The 16103-nt window shown below is 40.9% G+C and overlaps 1 protein-coding gene across 5 annotated transcripts in view; it reads right to left on the bottom strand.

Annotated features, from left to right (window-relative positions):
- Window positions 1–16103, bottom strand: part of KIF2C (kinesin family member 2C) — a 181781-nt gene that overhangs the window by 59533 nt on the left and 106145 nt on the right. For 4 of the 5 annotated variants that reach the window (XM_033917078.1, XM_033917079.1, XM_033917081.1 and 1 more), the window contains 5 exons: window positions 12036–12126; window positions 7381–7444; window positions 6697–6788; window positions 6235–6377; window positions 5655–5859 (listed from right to left, as the gene is read on the bottom strand). In XM_033917078.1, coding sequence (XP_033772969.1) covers window positions 5655–5859; window positions 6235–6377; window positions 6697–6788; window positions 7381–7444; window positions 12036–12126 — 595 coding nt within the window. The remainder of the gene's footprint in view (window positions 1–5654; window positions 5860–6234; window positions 6378–6696; window positions 6789–7380; window positions 7445–12035; window positions 12127–16103) is intronic. The other variant, XM_033917083.1, reaches the window with a different exon arrangement.

Below are 16103 nucleotides of genomic sequence, written 5' to 3'. Positions count from 1 at the left end.
CCATATGTGTGTTTCTATGCTTTCACTTTTATTTAGGGGGGATGGGAGGGGGTAGGGTGGGGAAGAGGGAAAGGGGATTTGGGTAGGGAGATATGTTTTTTCAGTGTTGGAATTTGGCGTAAGTGTGAATTATAATTGGTTGCATTATAATGTTTTTATTGAAAGATTAATTAAAGTATATTTTATATAGTAATACAATGACGCTTAAAATATATTCATTAAATGTAAATGGTCTAAATCATCTTGATTAAGAGAAAAAACACTTTTAAAGAATCAGAATGCGGATATATGTTTTATCCAAGAGTCTCATCTATCTGCTGAGGAATCTAAGAAGCTGGAGGGGAACTGGGTGAAACATTGCTTCTTTGCCCCTGCGGTAAAGAAAAAAGCTGGTGTTGCTATTTTGGTTAATAAAAATTGTAATGCAGTGTGCAATTTAGTTCTTTTGATCCCTTAGGAAGATTGGTGCATGTTAACATGAGTATGGACAATGCTACTTTGGCGCTCTTCAATGTATATGCCCCTAATTCGAAACAAAGAGTTTTTTAAGTCTCTACAACAATTGATTTTGCCACTGGCTGCTTCTAAATTAGTAGTGGCGGGAGATTTTAATGCTGTAATGGATCCTTTAATGGATAAAAAACCTAGTAAAATTATAAAATCATTAGGTTTGGATAATTTTGTACAGTCTTCCAATTTAAAAGATATGGTGTATTCTTCATTTTAATGATCAAGAATTTTCTTTTTGTTTCCATGTTCATAAATCATTTTCAAGAATTATGTTTTTATTTCAGATCATTTAGTAACACAAGCCTCCATTGATCCTATCATTTTGTCTGATCATGGGGGGGGGGGGGGTTGAATTTAATGTTTTGGATCAAGATAAGAGTAGACCAATATGGAGATTTGATAATGCATTGCTTGCAGATCAAAAATTTTGTGATGAATTTCAACTAAAGATAGATGAATATTTTCAAATTAACAATACAGAGGAAATTTCTATGGAAACTTTAGGGGATGCTTTTAAGGTTACTATAAGAGGGCAAATTATTTCGTATTCAGCTCATGTTAAACAAATAAAAAAACAATTTTTTAGTTTAGAACAAGAAATAAAACTTTTAGAAGCAAAATTGATTGATAAATGGGAGCATTCCACTTTGCAAGCTCTTTTAAAAATTAAATGTAAGTACAATGAGATTTCTTCTAAGTTAATTAGAAATTATATTTTTTCACAGCAAGCTCTGTATTATGGAAGCTCTAATAAGGCAGGAAGTTTATTGGCTAATTATCTTAAAGTAAAGGAAAACAAAAATTAGTATAATTAAAGATGAAAAAGGAGATACACATTCTCAAATTGGTCCTATTTTAAAACAATTTCTAAAGTTTTATAAAGCCCTTTATTCTTCTGAGCCTTATTTGGGTAGGGAAAAAGATGGCTTTGAATTTTTGAATTTAATTGAGGGTCCAAAAGTTCCTGATCATATAAAAAGAAGTTTAGAAGAACCTATATCACTAAAAAAATTACAAACAGCTTTGAAGTCTCTTAGAGTTGGGACCACTCCAGGTTAGAAACATAGAAACATAGTTGTGATGGTTATACTGTAGAGTTCTATAAGTCTTTTCAAATTACTTTGTTGCCCCATTTATTAAATTTATATTTGACCCAACTGAATAAAGGTTGTATTACAGGTACTATGGCAGAATCTTTAACTATTGTTTTGCCGAAGTCAAATAAAGATGCCACTTTGGTTTCAAATTACAGGCCTATTTCTTTAATTAATGTTGATGGAAAATTATTGGCTAAACTTTTAGCCTTACATTTGAAAAAGGCTCTTCCTTACATAATTGGAATGCACCAAACGGGTTTTGTTGCTCAGAAACACTCTTCTAACATTAGATTGGCACTCCAGATGTTATATTTAACAAAGGACCTAAAATATCCGGCCTTTTCTGTATCTTTAGATGCGGAGAAAGCTTTTGATCGGGTAGAATGGGCCTTATGTAGCAGGCTAAGGAGTGGTTTGGTATGGGTTCGGGATTTATACAAATGATTCAAGCGTTGTATAGCTCCCCTGTTGCTAGATTATATTTTAATAATAATTTTTCAGAATCTTTTAAGTTGCAAAGGGTGGTTAGACAAGGTTGTCCTCTGTCTCCTTTACTTTTTGATATAGTACTTGAACCCTTGTTATTAGCTATTCAGCAGGTAAGGGAGATACAGGGTATTCCATATTCTGGAAAAGAATATAAGGTATCTGCTTATGCAGATGATATTTTACTTCATTTGAGGAATCCTGAAACAACCATTCCATGTTTACTTGATTTGATTGAAAAGTTTGGGAAATTCTCAGGATATAAAATAAATTGGAATAAGTCAGAAATTCTTCCTTTAAATGTGCACTGTACAAAAGGTTTATTTGATTCTTTTCCTTTTATCTGGAAGGAGGAAGAAATAAAATATTTAGGTATTTGGATAAAAACCACATTTGAAGAGACAATGAGAGTGAATGAAAAAACTTTATTACAAAAAGTTACAGAATTGTGTGAAAAATGGAATCCGTTGCATTTGTCTTGGTGGGGAAGAGTCCAAACTGTAAAGATGAAGATATTGCCTGTGGTTTGTTACCAAATGGGTATGATACCAGTTTTTTTTTCCAGGGGTCTTTTTATAAAAAGTTAAACAGTATTTTGTCTAAATTTATTTGGCTGGGTAAAAGAGTAAGAATTGCTTTAGTGACCTTACAAAAGCCAATTGCGGAGGGTGGGGTAAATTTTCCAAATTTTTATAGGTACCATCAATCCTATATCTTGCACCAAGGTATGTATTGGGTCCTCCCAGAGCTTATGGAAAAGCTACCTGATTGGTTATGGTTAGAATGGCAGCTCATGTTTCCTATTAGGCTTCGTCATCTTCTCAGTATTAAAATGCCTAGGCTGGCAAAAATAAGGTAGCCCGATCCCCCTCCGGGATGGGATCCCAATGAGCCAGGGCATGCGCAAACCGAAACGGCGCCCCCAGCAAAATTCACTAAGCCAGCACGATATCCCAAAAAATCCTGATCCACAGGAAAAGAGCAGGAAAACAGGACAGACCCCTTGAAGCAGAGGGGCCCCCATACGCGAGGTCTCCGGTGGCGCATCGTCATAAAAGCAGCACCGAGGAGACCTGCGAAATCAGGTCTAAAAGCGCATCCCTCTAAATAAAAAGAGCACCACAGATGCCTCTGCACTGGAAGACGGGAAACCTGACGCCACCGCTGCCAGCGGCCGTCCCCTCTAGAGTATCCTGGAAGCCCGCCAAAGCAGCCAGGTCCTCAATCATGCCAAAACGCTCCTCCGATCACCAATCCACAATCCAAGCTCTCCTGCGGGCGCATGGATGAAGAAGAGGGGATGCCAAACGAAAAGAGGGAGGCAAAACCACAGGGGGTGCGGAAGGAAAACCACCCCCGAAACCCCCTGGGCGCACGTGGGACCCCCAACAGTCTACACAAAGAAAGAAATTAAATCAGGGGGCAAAACCCCCGGGGGTCCCCAGGGACTTCCTGCCTCAGCAGGGTCCCTGCTGAAACCTGCCCCTATGTTTGCAATACAGGGGGAAGGTCATCTGAGGTTGCAGACAAAATGGAGGGGCCAGACAGAGAAAATGGCGAAGTTCCCGCCAAAAATGTTCCCTCCATGGCCTGTAGCGGTTGAAAAGCCTGAACAGTCCCAGCCGCTAAAACAGGCAAGTCGGCATCAGCTGTCAAAAAATCAGCTGAGAGGGAATCCCCTGCAACCTCGGTGGTTCGGGGAATCCCTCCGTGGGCGATTGGGGAAGATCGGGCTTCCCCACTGCTCCCAGCTGACTCGCGAGGCACCATCGGCAGGGAGCTCTGGGCGCCTGCAGCCGCTGCCGATGGAGCTCCACCATCTCACCGGCCCAAACCGCCGAGTTCAGGCCGGCCGCGAGTGCCTCGCGGCTGGACCAAATTGTGTCCCACTCCCCCGGAAAAGGGCACAATTGCTCCATATGTGTCCTAGCTAGAAACAAAGTGCTAGTTAGATGAAAAAATACAGTAAAATACAGTCATCTTAAAGGGCAACAACCCTCCAGACCAGCACTACCTCAGGATTTTATTATTATTTTTTTAACAGAACAGACTCCACAGGCTCTCGAAGCAATATGCCTTGCTTGATTTAGGGGGCAAGTCTTACTGCTGAGGCTCCTTTAAAAAAAATGTGGGGAGGTGGAGAAGTGGTGGGGAGGGACCCCGCTCGAGACCCACCGGGTTTGACACCCCTGAGGTCGGACAGACCCCCAAACAGGGCCCGCCCAAGCTCTGTCCATCCAAAAACAGGGACTAGAAACCCCCTAAACAAATTCCAACAGCCCTACCAAGGGAGATGGGTACAGAGAAGAGGATATCTTATGTACTATCTCAGTTTTGTTTTCAGTCTCCACCTGCTGGTCATGATTGGATATATATCCATTCGTAAAGATTAACCTCTACTGGTCTGGAGAGTGCTAAAGAAAAGTTTGTTATTATGTGATATTTGACTTTTTTTCCTCATAGACATGCCGAACAGAATAGTATCATATGATAATGCAACATGGTTTTCTAATAGACAATTCACTTGTGTCCAAATTTAATTCCAAAAAATTTTAATACAGGGACAATAATAAAGTAAATGATCCATTGTCCCCGCTTCCAGATTACAATGCCAGCATCTATTTGACTTAGAGCTATCTAACTTTTGTAAACGAACAGGGGTCCAAAACACTCTATGCAATAAAAAGAACCAAGTTTGCCTCATAGATGCAGACACTGTACATCTTATTCTCCAAGACCAAGCACTCTAGATAAGTAGTAGTAGACTAGCCCATGGTCCCAAGGAGCAGCAGTGGTATTTGAATCCGAACTTTGCTGCTTTTCAGCACATTGCTCTAGCCATTGGGCTATTCCTCCGCTCTCTATAGTTTTTCAATGGCATTTTGTATTTCTCCTTTCGGAAAGTGCTGAAAACAATATTGTTCCAACACTATTTGACTGTAGTGTCTGATTAGTGCATCATAATGAAATAAATAAAAGGATACTGAAGATCAAATGGATTTCTAGTATTATTAAAAGTTTGTATCATACTGAAGATTTCTTTTGTATTTATGCTTTGAACGTACACTGCCGAATATTTATGTCAACAGTGATTAATTAGGAATAAATCCAATCCAACAATATTTGAACCAAACCAGCATAAAACTAGCTTATTTCCAGATTCCCGCTGGACTATCTGACTTGTTTGGACATAAAGCTGTGAATGCCTTCTGTGGAAGCTGCTTGGATCTAAGAAGTTAAGTTTGCTCTTCCTCCTCCTACTCACCTCCCCCACCAAGAGATAGTGCAAACCAACTTCATATCTTTGAACTCACTGTGAAAAGTGCAACCCAAGCACATCTAATCTAACTAAGACAAACTTCATCCTGCCAAAAAGCTGGGATAGCTGTATAGTGGCTGGGCCAGGGGAGCTCAAAATAGATTTCAGCCATTAACACTGCAATTTGATTTTCCATTTACGCCACCCTACTCCAAAAAGGACCTTTCAACCAGACATCAAAACCGAATAGCACTACAGCAAGTCTTAGATCCACCTCATCCTGCAAGCAAACAATTGTTTACCTTTAAGGCGAGCAAGCTTTTGTTGATTTCTGCTCCTTCCATGCGAGTCTGCCTATCGGCACTGCCCGTGTCCACACCCCGTTCATTCCCAGCAAGATCCACTAAGGAGAACTTGCCATGCAGCTTCCCCTTTTTGCGCAGGATGATCTGGAAGCAGGCATGGGAGCGAGATGAGCTGGAGTTTGCAAATGTTTGTCCAGAGGTCCTGAACCAGAAGAGAACAGAAGCCTTGAGGAATCAGAAGAGAGGTGAAGAAAGCACCTATGTGAAATGAGCTGAGGGCAATCAGCCCATCTTCTCTTGAAGTCAGAAAGATGGCACTATGACTCAACATTACACACAAGCAGCAATGCAACAAATACCGTAGTGGTAAAAAATTCTGATCTTAGAAAGTGAAAAGTTCACTGGATCAGTAAACCCTGCCTTGAACCTGATATGCTTTCAACAAAATAGGAGATCCATCCTTGGCAACTACCTCTCAGGCTTTTAATTCGAACTTCAGCCAATGTAGGAAGCTATTGCTTCCCGAAACATAGTCAAGACAGCTTAAACTAGACAACAAAAAGATAAGAGTACTTACCTGCAAGAACTGCCCATTTCGATCATCTTGATGACCTCCTCTGCACAGCTAACCAACCTCTCCTGTAAACCCACAACTTGTACCTGCTGCTTCCCATCCTCCAATACCCGGAGTTTTGCCTTCTTATTCAGCAGATCAAATACCTGGATCCAACCAAGCAGACAAGGCAATATAGGACCTCTCATAGCTATGATAAGAAAATAAGTGCAGAGAGGCAATTTGCCAATTCTGGACCCCAGCAGTTTTAGCACTGCTTTAAAAACTAGTGTACTATGGAACAATCTGAAAGCCTCACAGACATACACGTCTAACTGGAGCAAACCTCATGACAGAGCAGTCAAAATCACAGTACCTTTCCCCTCCCCATCACCATCATGATTTATTAGTATTTAATATACTACTTTGGATGCTGAGCACAAGCTGAATCTTGCATGCATGCTTACCCCAGAAAGAAGTTCTCACCTTTCCATTGTAGATCTCAAAAAAGCTAACATACACCTCCAGGTCTAGGTTCTTGTATCGGGGCTGGCTAAGAAGAGCAAAGACATCCCGTGCTGAGCAGTGGAGAAAGAAAAACAGCTGAGCAAATTAGAGTGCCAGGGGCAGAAGATAAGAAATTGAATTGATATTGTATAACTGTTATTTTCTGTTGCACTTGTTGTAAGATGAAAAAATGAATAAAGAATATATAAAAAAAAAAGAAATTGATATTGACAGGGGTTGCCATTCAGCAGATTACAGGAAATTGGAAAGATTACACTAAACTAAATTATACTTTTTGGTGGAATTCAGTATGCCATATTTATAAAATGGAAAGGGTGCTTGCTATGCAACAAGGAAATTATCATAAATTTAAAAAGATTTGGGGGCCATTGATTATTTATTCTAATGATCAGACATCTTAAACACCTTAGTATTGAATAAGATATAGGGGGTGGGATTATGAATGATAATAATTGTTAATTATTAATATATGGGCGGGTGGGGTAGGATTCTTTTATATTTATATATTTGGAGGGATATAAATAAGATTGTCAAGTGATTAGTTAAAAATCTTTCTGATTGCTTATTATACACTTGTTGTAATATTTGAAAATGAATAAAGATTTATAAAAAAAAAAAAGAAATTGAATGTTCAGCACTTACATGAGAATGCATAGATTCCCTTTGAAACATTCTGGCTTTTGCCGGAAAAGTCTCCGCCCATAGTCTGTTAAAAGAAATCTTATTATGGAGGCATTCAAGATCAAAAAAGACAAGAGGCTGAAGATCTGATACACAAATTCAACAAGAAGCAAACAGCAGACTAACAGAAATGGCAGGTCAAAGCAAAGGTTTTAATTAAAAGGATCACAAGCACCTGACACATGTCGTCGAGAGGTTGCATCAGAGACAAAACAATAGTCAAATATAAAAATAAAGGAACCGAGAGGTGTATGAGAAGAGGCTTGAATATCTGAATATATATATCCTAGAGTAGAGAATGACATTGGGACAAACTTTATCCCCGTTCCAACAAGCTCATCACCTGTACCTACAAACTGTCCATGTTCAGCATCTCCCTTCTCTGTCTTATACTTCCCTTTCTAGTATTTCTCCTGTGTCCATCTCCCTGCCTTCATCATCATCATTCTATGTCCTCATCCCATCCCCATGTGTCCAGCATCAGTCCTCTGTCCCCTCCCCAAGTCCAGGATCTCCCTTCTGTGTTCCTATTATTCTCCACTATATCTAGCCACTTTCCAATTTGAGCCCATCACGGAGTACCTCCAAGAACCAGCAGTCTGATGTGATGGGTCTCCACATCCAACCAGGAAGGCTGACAGCCGTCCCCTGATTTGTGGGATAGCGGTCAGGGGCCTGGCGACAGAACCTTTTCTTAGGGGGAGCTGCTGGACGTCTATTTGAGGACTGCCAACGGCCAGACCTCCTGAAGCGCGGCCTGGAAGACAAAGGGTACCTCTACCCTGAGGGAGGGAGTACCGGAGTCCTATATTACCACACTATGTTACATAAAACAATCATAAATCATATAAGAACCTAAACAAAATCCAAAAAAATCATAGAGACCATGCAAATGCAATTCCAAACGTTCAAAATAAATTTATACTGAGTGATTCTGGAAAAGAGAATAAAAAAAATAGGTGGACAGTGTTATAAAATCATAAGGCTTTAAAAAAATGACTGGTGATAATAGGTCAAACTTGTGCTTTTATATAACACTCTGCCCACCTATTTTATTCTCCTTTCCAAAATTGCTCACATAGTATAAATTTCTTTTGTATGTTTGAGTTGCATGGTCTCTGATATTTTTGATTTGCTTAGGTTTAAATATGATTAATGATTTATGTTTGGCATGTCTTTTTCTAGTTATGCATGGTTTCTATAATGGTTCTTTTTGTATTTATGATTTTGTTAATTTGCTTTACAATTTTGCCTCTGATGGAGCCTTTTGGCGAAACATGGCCACATCAGGCGCATGCAATTCTTTTAATTAAAACCTTTGCTTTGATCTTCCATTTCTGTTAGTCTGCTGTTTTGAGGCATTCAAGATCAAAACGCCTACAAAAGGGTTCATTGTCCTACTGCTGGTCGGCAGCTATAGCAGAAACATATTCTTACTGAATACTAGTTTCTTCAGGGTAAGACTTGTAGTAAAATCTCAACTTCTACCCCTCACCCCCTACCTAATTTCTTAGCAGCAATGATATTGGCTTTTAGATCACCTTCATAATGAAAACCCCCCCCAAAGATTAGCCTAATGAAATCTCTCATGCTGCCAAGCGATATTGCCAATATAGTATATCTAAAAAAACTCCTGTTAGCTGAACACTGTTCACAAGGGACAGCAGAAAAGATAGGACTAGACAGACCCTCGAGGTGGCCCTTATAGGCAGCATATACATTGTTTAGAGAAGGCTACAACTCAACGTATTTTTGGATAAAAGAAGACATTGTAGGTGCTGAATTATAGTTGTTGGAAAACAAATCACTTTGAAAATGAATGTGCCTGTTTCAGAACAGAACACTTCTGGAAATGTAGAAAAAAATGGGAATAATCTCTCTCGTAGACATTGTCTGGACGGAGTTTATATCCCATACTCATGAATAATTGAAGAAGGCATCCAAATCTTTCTTCATTCACATCCTTGTTCCTGGGCATAGCCCCTCCTCAGTTCATGCCAAAGCAGTTGACAAACCCTAAACAGGAGGAACAAGGAGGGTACGGAGAACTCCCCAACTAAATTAAAGTTCTTTTGCTCTGCAATTGGAATAATTAATGAGAACATAGCAAAAAAACAACTAGATGGAAGATAACCCACTCACCCAAGTGCAACTGGCACTACCATTTGTTTAGTTCTCATATGCTTCCTTGCAATCAAGGATCATCATTACATTCTCACATAGCCATACCTTATCTATTCACTAGTTAATTCCTTATTACTTGATGCCCAAAGACAAGCATTTGAAATCATATAAGCATGTCTGAACTTTGCAGGCATACTCAAACTGTATGGGCAGGATTTCCAGATTACTATGCCCTTCCTTAGAAAGATTAAGGTAAGAACCTAATCTTCCCCTGTAGTGCAAAGGAAACAGCAGTCTGGACATTGGGGACATAAAGCAGTCCCCAAAACCTAAGGCAGGATAGATGCCCCATAAGCGCTATATTTTCATGCTGCCATGTCCATAAGGCAGGATAGATGCCCCATAAGCGCTATATTTTCATGCTGCCATGTCCGCTCTATAAAACTTAGTAAGGACCATGTAGCTACTTTACATATTACATATCTCCTCCAGCAGCACTGGCCAGGACTCTTCCCACGATAGGATGGAAGAAAGAGAAAGAGAGAGACTCTAGCCTCTGTAAATCTTAGGAAAGGCTCTCTATACAAGGAGCGCTTGAAACTCCAATGCTCTTCTGGCCAAAGAGCCACCAGAAAACCCTCTAGCTGGTAAGCATTCATAATTCTCTGACTGACCAGGCCCATCACTGGCCACGGGGGAAATATACAACAGCTCCTCAGTGGGCCATGATTGTACCAGGGCATTCAAGCCGGTGCTTCCCGACTCAGCTGAAGTACCAAGAGGTCTTCTTGCTAAACACCGCCGCCATCAGATTTAACATCGGCTGCCCCCAGCATCTTACAATGTTGTCAAATGCTCTCTGGGACAGGGACCACTCTCCAGGATCTAGGGTCCAGTGACCAAGATAATCTGCTTGTATATTGCTGACTCCTGCAACATATGCTGCCACAAGGGCCAGTAGGTGGTCTAACTATCTGAACAGTAACTGGTCCTCAAACTTCAATGGAGCACTCTTCATGCCAACTCCCTGCCCCCCCCCCCCCCCCCGTGTTCACATACGCCACTGCTATGGAATTTTCTGAAAAGACACAATGAAACAGATGATTACTTCCCAAAACTTGGAAAGTGAAGAACAGACAGCAGAGTAAGACTCTGATGCTCAATGTCTTTTATTAATATGTCGTTTCGGCCCAAAGGGCCTTCCTCAGGAGTCTATTGATAATATGAAACGATACGCAATCTCTCTCAAAACGTAACAAAATGACTCTACAAGTCAGCCTTTCTCTTGAGAATTGCAATATCGACTTGTAGAGTCATTTTGCTACATTTTAAGAGATATTAGATATCATATCAATCAATAGACTCCTGAGGCAGGCCCTTTGGGATGAAACACGACTGTGTCAAGTCAAGACATATTAATAAAAGACATTGAGCACCAAGATTCTTCATTTGCTGTTTGTTCTTCATTTTCTGAAAAGCCCCTGACCAGAGTCTTTACCAATATTTGTCAGACTAGATCAGGGTTAGGCAATTCCGGTCCTCGAGAGCCACAGGCAGGTCATATTTTCAGGATATCCACAATAAATATGCATGAGATAGATTTGCATCTCAAGGAGGTAGTGCATGCAAATCCATCTCATGCATATTCATTGTGGATATCCTGAAAACCTGACCTGCCTGTGGCTCTCGAGGACCGGAATTGCATATCCCTGGACCAGATGAATGTCTCAGCTCCAATCTGTTAACTAACCATTTCCTCTGTTAGGGAGGCCACTTTCCCTGAATCTGAGGGCCCTCGCAATGACCTCCTCAGCCATACAGGCCGGCGCCATCATGAGTATCAACTATATCTGTCATTGAAAAAGCATGGGCAGTTGTGAGTATCGCTCCTGTCCTAGCACGCCGCTAGACCACCAGGGAAACAACGTAGGCCTAGTGTCCTTTCTGGGCCTCAAACGCTGAACAGGGGTAGGCTAAGTTCCCAGGCAACCAGACCCCGAGCTGTCCAAGATGTTTGTCTAGGTTTCCTACTTAGCCAGCTTGCACTAAAGGTTGCTCCCCCAGCTGTAGATTGCTGAAGCTGGAATGTGCAATTTCTTCCAGGCAGAGCTGTCCCCCCAAATTAGAAACCTCTGTGGAACTGGCCAGCCTCAAAAATGGGGGGGGGGGGGGAAGAGGGGGAATGAAATAAAAGCAGAGCAGAACAAGACACCTTCTCAACTCGCTTGAAGGAAAAAAAAAAAAGGAGCTATGCCCAGGAACAAGGAGGTAGCATGAAGAAAGCTTTGGATACCTTCTCCAGTTTTGTATGGCATATAAACTACTATCCAGACTACTATGCCCTTTGCACTAGAAAAGTAAATTTTAGGACACATTGGTATACGCAATCGCATCCTACCCCCATCTTTGTTCCATGCACTTCCTATAAAGCTGACTCTTATAAGCTGACATATCACAATATTTAGAAATAGCAGTAGTTATTCAGTGCTTACATGTGTCTTCCCACTACCAGTTTGTCCATATGCAAAGCAAGTTGCCTTCCCACCTTCAAAGATGGTTTGCACAAGAGGTCTTGCTGTGAACCTACCAAGGCAAGACAACCGCATTTTACTTTCAAACAATTTTATTGATGATTGCACAAAAAAGATATTGAAACAAATGGTTGTGTTCATCGTTTATACTGAAAACCTTCCCACCAACCTGAACTCTCCCCCTCAGTGTGGCAACAATCTCCCCACTAATCAGACAAAAAGTCACAATAGTGTGTGCTATAGGCCAGTGGGTGCCAATGCAGTGAAATGTTCCCTGAGCCCCAACACATCAGTAGAGCAATCTGATCTTATACACAACTTATTAATCGCACTATACCAAAAAGGTTCAAGGCGAATTGCATTCAAAGAGGCTGTAAAATCTATGGGAAAATACAAAAGCAATCAATTAAAATATCATCATATCATGAATATTACAAGAAGTCAAAGTTTTCAAATTTTTACAAAACCTTAATATCAGTCCTAATGTGAACAGATAAGATTATTCCAAATTGTAATAGCAGTGTATGCAATATGTCAATATGTACACACTTGACATGTATAACCTGGACATACGGATGATTCAACTGGACTCTACAGACCTATATTTTCACTTGTGTATGCTGGACACTATGCTGGACACTACAGACATATTTTCCCATAGCCAGGCCCAGCCTGTACCTTGCTGTCTGTAATCATCTTCAGCCTTTGCTATGCTAACAATGATGTTCTTGTTTCCATTCCCTGCTGGGAAGATATCCCTCCAAGGTTCTGCTGAACTGTTATCAGTGCTGTATGACTTCATATGCCAGACACCCTGGAAAGCCATAAAAACCTTTATAATGAGCAAGGAGCCCTGCTCATGTGGGTGTAACGAGATGAAAGAACTTGGTACCAAAACATTTGCTCTCTGTCTCTGAACCAAGCTATGGGAACCAGACAGTTGGATTGTTGAAAGGTCACCTTTGCCAACTTTCAGTTTACAAGGACAGCATCCTGAATATGCACAGAATTGTAAAACCACTAATTAGCATCTACAAAGTGATAAAGTGATCTCAGCGCTTGGGAAAGAAAGTTCACCAAGAGTTCTCTGTTTCTGCAAGGCCCCCCCCTTTACTGAGGGGGGGGGGGTGTGGAGGTGAGAGAGGAGTGGACGGAAGGGAGGAGTTAGATTTACATTATTTTTATGTACCAATAGGGAATTACATAACCAGAATTCGGGGATGGACTTTCTTGGAACAAAGGAAGAATTGCTCTGTATAAAAAACACGTGTATTCTAGGTAAAGCCAGAGAGATTCACTTACTTATGCTACGGGGAACTGCTAGCCCCCTGCTAAGCATATGGGTGCAAATTCTTCTCTCCATTGCATATTCTGAACTGACAATATATTTTTTTCCAATATGTCTTTGCTGCTGTAATACTGTAAGTTTTTTATACTAACAATAAACAAATATTGTCTGTTTTGGAAGATACAATGCCGTCTTGTAGTTATTCCAATGAGGTAAACAAAGCAGCTTTTACTTCATACTAAATAAAGTGGACCATAGAACTGCCAAAATAATCCCCATGAACAACCCCATAGCCCCTCCCCCTCAACTCCTAAATACTCTCTAGAAGCCTGGCAAATCACCCGACCCCAAAATTAACTTCTCCAGAGCCATGTAATCTTATAGCTTCTGGGACTTCTCCCCAAAATATATATATAAAAAAAATAAAAAATAAAAAAAAAATCGAAGGGGGGAACATTAATCCAAGAAATCCCCTCCCTTCAACACCTGCACCAATCCTACCACTATAATGTATTCAATATCAAACTCTGGCCCCCTCGGACTCTTGAGTCCAAGCACCCACCCCTAAATGACCAAGGAGAAATTAGGTTCTTACCTGCTAATTTTCTTTTTAGTCCCTCCAGAACGGCACAGAGATGGGTTTACGCTCCTCTGCCAGCAGGTGGAGACTGAGAACACACTGAATTCTTACAGTACATGAGAACTGTGCAGTCCCTCAGAGTCAGTCCGACGAATAGCCAAGCAAGAACTCAAATCCTAAAAGCTTTGTCTAACTTTTTCAAAATTTATTTCAATTAACAATGAACATTGCAAAACACGGCACAACTGTTGGAGAAGGATTGGAACAGGCAACAAGAACTAAGCCCACAGCTCACCAGCTGAACCAGACGAACCAGATGTTGCTGCTCCACAACTATTCATACTCCCCAGAAAAGAAAAACAAAACAATACAAAATCACAAGATCACGTTCCCAATTAAAAATAAATAAATAAACTTCACATGTACAAAAACACTAGGTGGGTTCTGTGCTGATCTGAAGGGACTAAAATAAAATTTGCAGGAAAACCTAATTTCACTCACTTTATTGTCCCTTCAGACCGGCACTGACGGATGGGATATACCAAAGCAGCACCATCACAAGTGCTGCCACAAGAACGCGCTCACCAAGAACAGCATCCTGACGTACCTGAATGTCCACCGTGTAGTGACCCACAAAGAAATGCAGAAAAGACCAAACTGCAGCCTTACAGATATCCACTGGGGATACAAGAGAAGACTCAGCACAGGAAGCCTCCTAAGTGGAATGAGCTTTGAGAAAATCTGGAACTGGTTTCTTCTTCTGAAGAAGGTACACAGAAGCAATAGCCTCCTTGATCCAGCACATGATCGAAGCCTTAGAGGCACCTTCCCCCTTATGACTGCCCACCAGAATAAAGAGACGATTCAACTGCCAGAACGCCTAAATCCTTTCACATAAGTACGGAGGACTCTACAGATATCCAACCTATGCAACTGCCTTTGCTCTAAAGTACCCCCTCCCCCCCGACTACCCAAAACTGGAAGGGCAACAGTTTTGAAGAGGAAATGACCTTAGGAAGAAAGGAACAGGCCACAGCACCATACGCTCCTTTGAAAACTCCAAGAAGGGAACACGACAAGAAAAAGCTTGCAACTCAAACGTGTGCTGAGCTGAGGAAAAGGCTACAAGAAAAATCATCTTGAAAGTAAGGTGCTTCAGAGTGCAGGAGCCATGAGGTTCAGAGGACAAAACACCAAAAGCATCAGATTGAGATCCCAAGCTGGAAGTGAAGGGCAAACTGGAAGTCGAATCAACTTTGCCACCCTCAAGAAACAGATCACATCAGGTTTTAAGTTTTTTATTCATTTTTCATATAACAAGTGTATCACATAAATTTATACAATTTCATTGAGTACACACTTGATATTCCTTCATGTATCACTGTAAATACAACGTATCATTATATAATCCTTTACTATAATATTGAAAAAATATATAATACTTAAGTATACCAACTATTACTCAAATTATAAACCCACCCCTCCCCTTCCTTTGAAAATTGCATACAATACAACAAGATAATGATAAATGATAAATTATTTATATTATGAGATGAATAAAATAAACCCACCCACATCCCCTCTTATCAAATATCTTATTATGGGAAAATTGTATCATTCATTGCAAAAGTCTGTTAATGGTCCCCAAATCTTCTTAAACTTATCAATATAACGGATCACATCAGGAAGAGACAAATGACAACTGCGCAAAAGACCTCTAAAGGAGGACAAGGCTGCCACCTGAACCCTCAGGGATGACCAGGCAAGGCTACACTCCAGGCTATCCAGCAAGAACCCCAAGATATGTGGCAGGGACCCAAACAGAACGCACCAGTCCTCTAAAAGGTACCAAATGCTCACATAAGCCCGATGTTGAAAAACAGCGAGATATCAAAAGGGTAGAGATCACTATCTGAATAACCCTTCTTGCTTAGCTGGTCCCTTTCAAGACCCAAGCCGAAACACAAAAGGGATCCGGATCAAACATGGGAATGGGATCCTGAGTCAGCAGATCGTTTGAAAGGGGCAGAGGAAGAGTGCCTGCCAGAGAGGCGCCTGGCCAATCTAGAGCCACCAGGATCACACAGCCTGCATGCCGCACAATGCGAAGAACTTTGCCCACTAGTGGTCACTGAGAAAAAAATATACAGCAGTCCATTCA

The sequence above is a fragment of the Geotrypetes seraphini genome, chromosome 12 (genome assembly GCF_902459505.1).
Source record: "Geotrypetes seraphini chromosome 12, aGeoSer1.1, whole genome shotgun sequence".
NCBI classification, from domain to species: Eukaryota; Metazoa; Chordata; class Amphibia; order Gymnophiona; family Dermophiidae; genus Geotrypetes; species Geotrypetes seraphini.
This window is presented reverse-complemented; position numbering and strand designations above follow the sequence as displayed.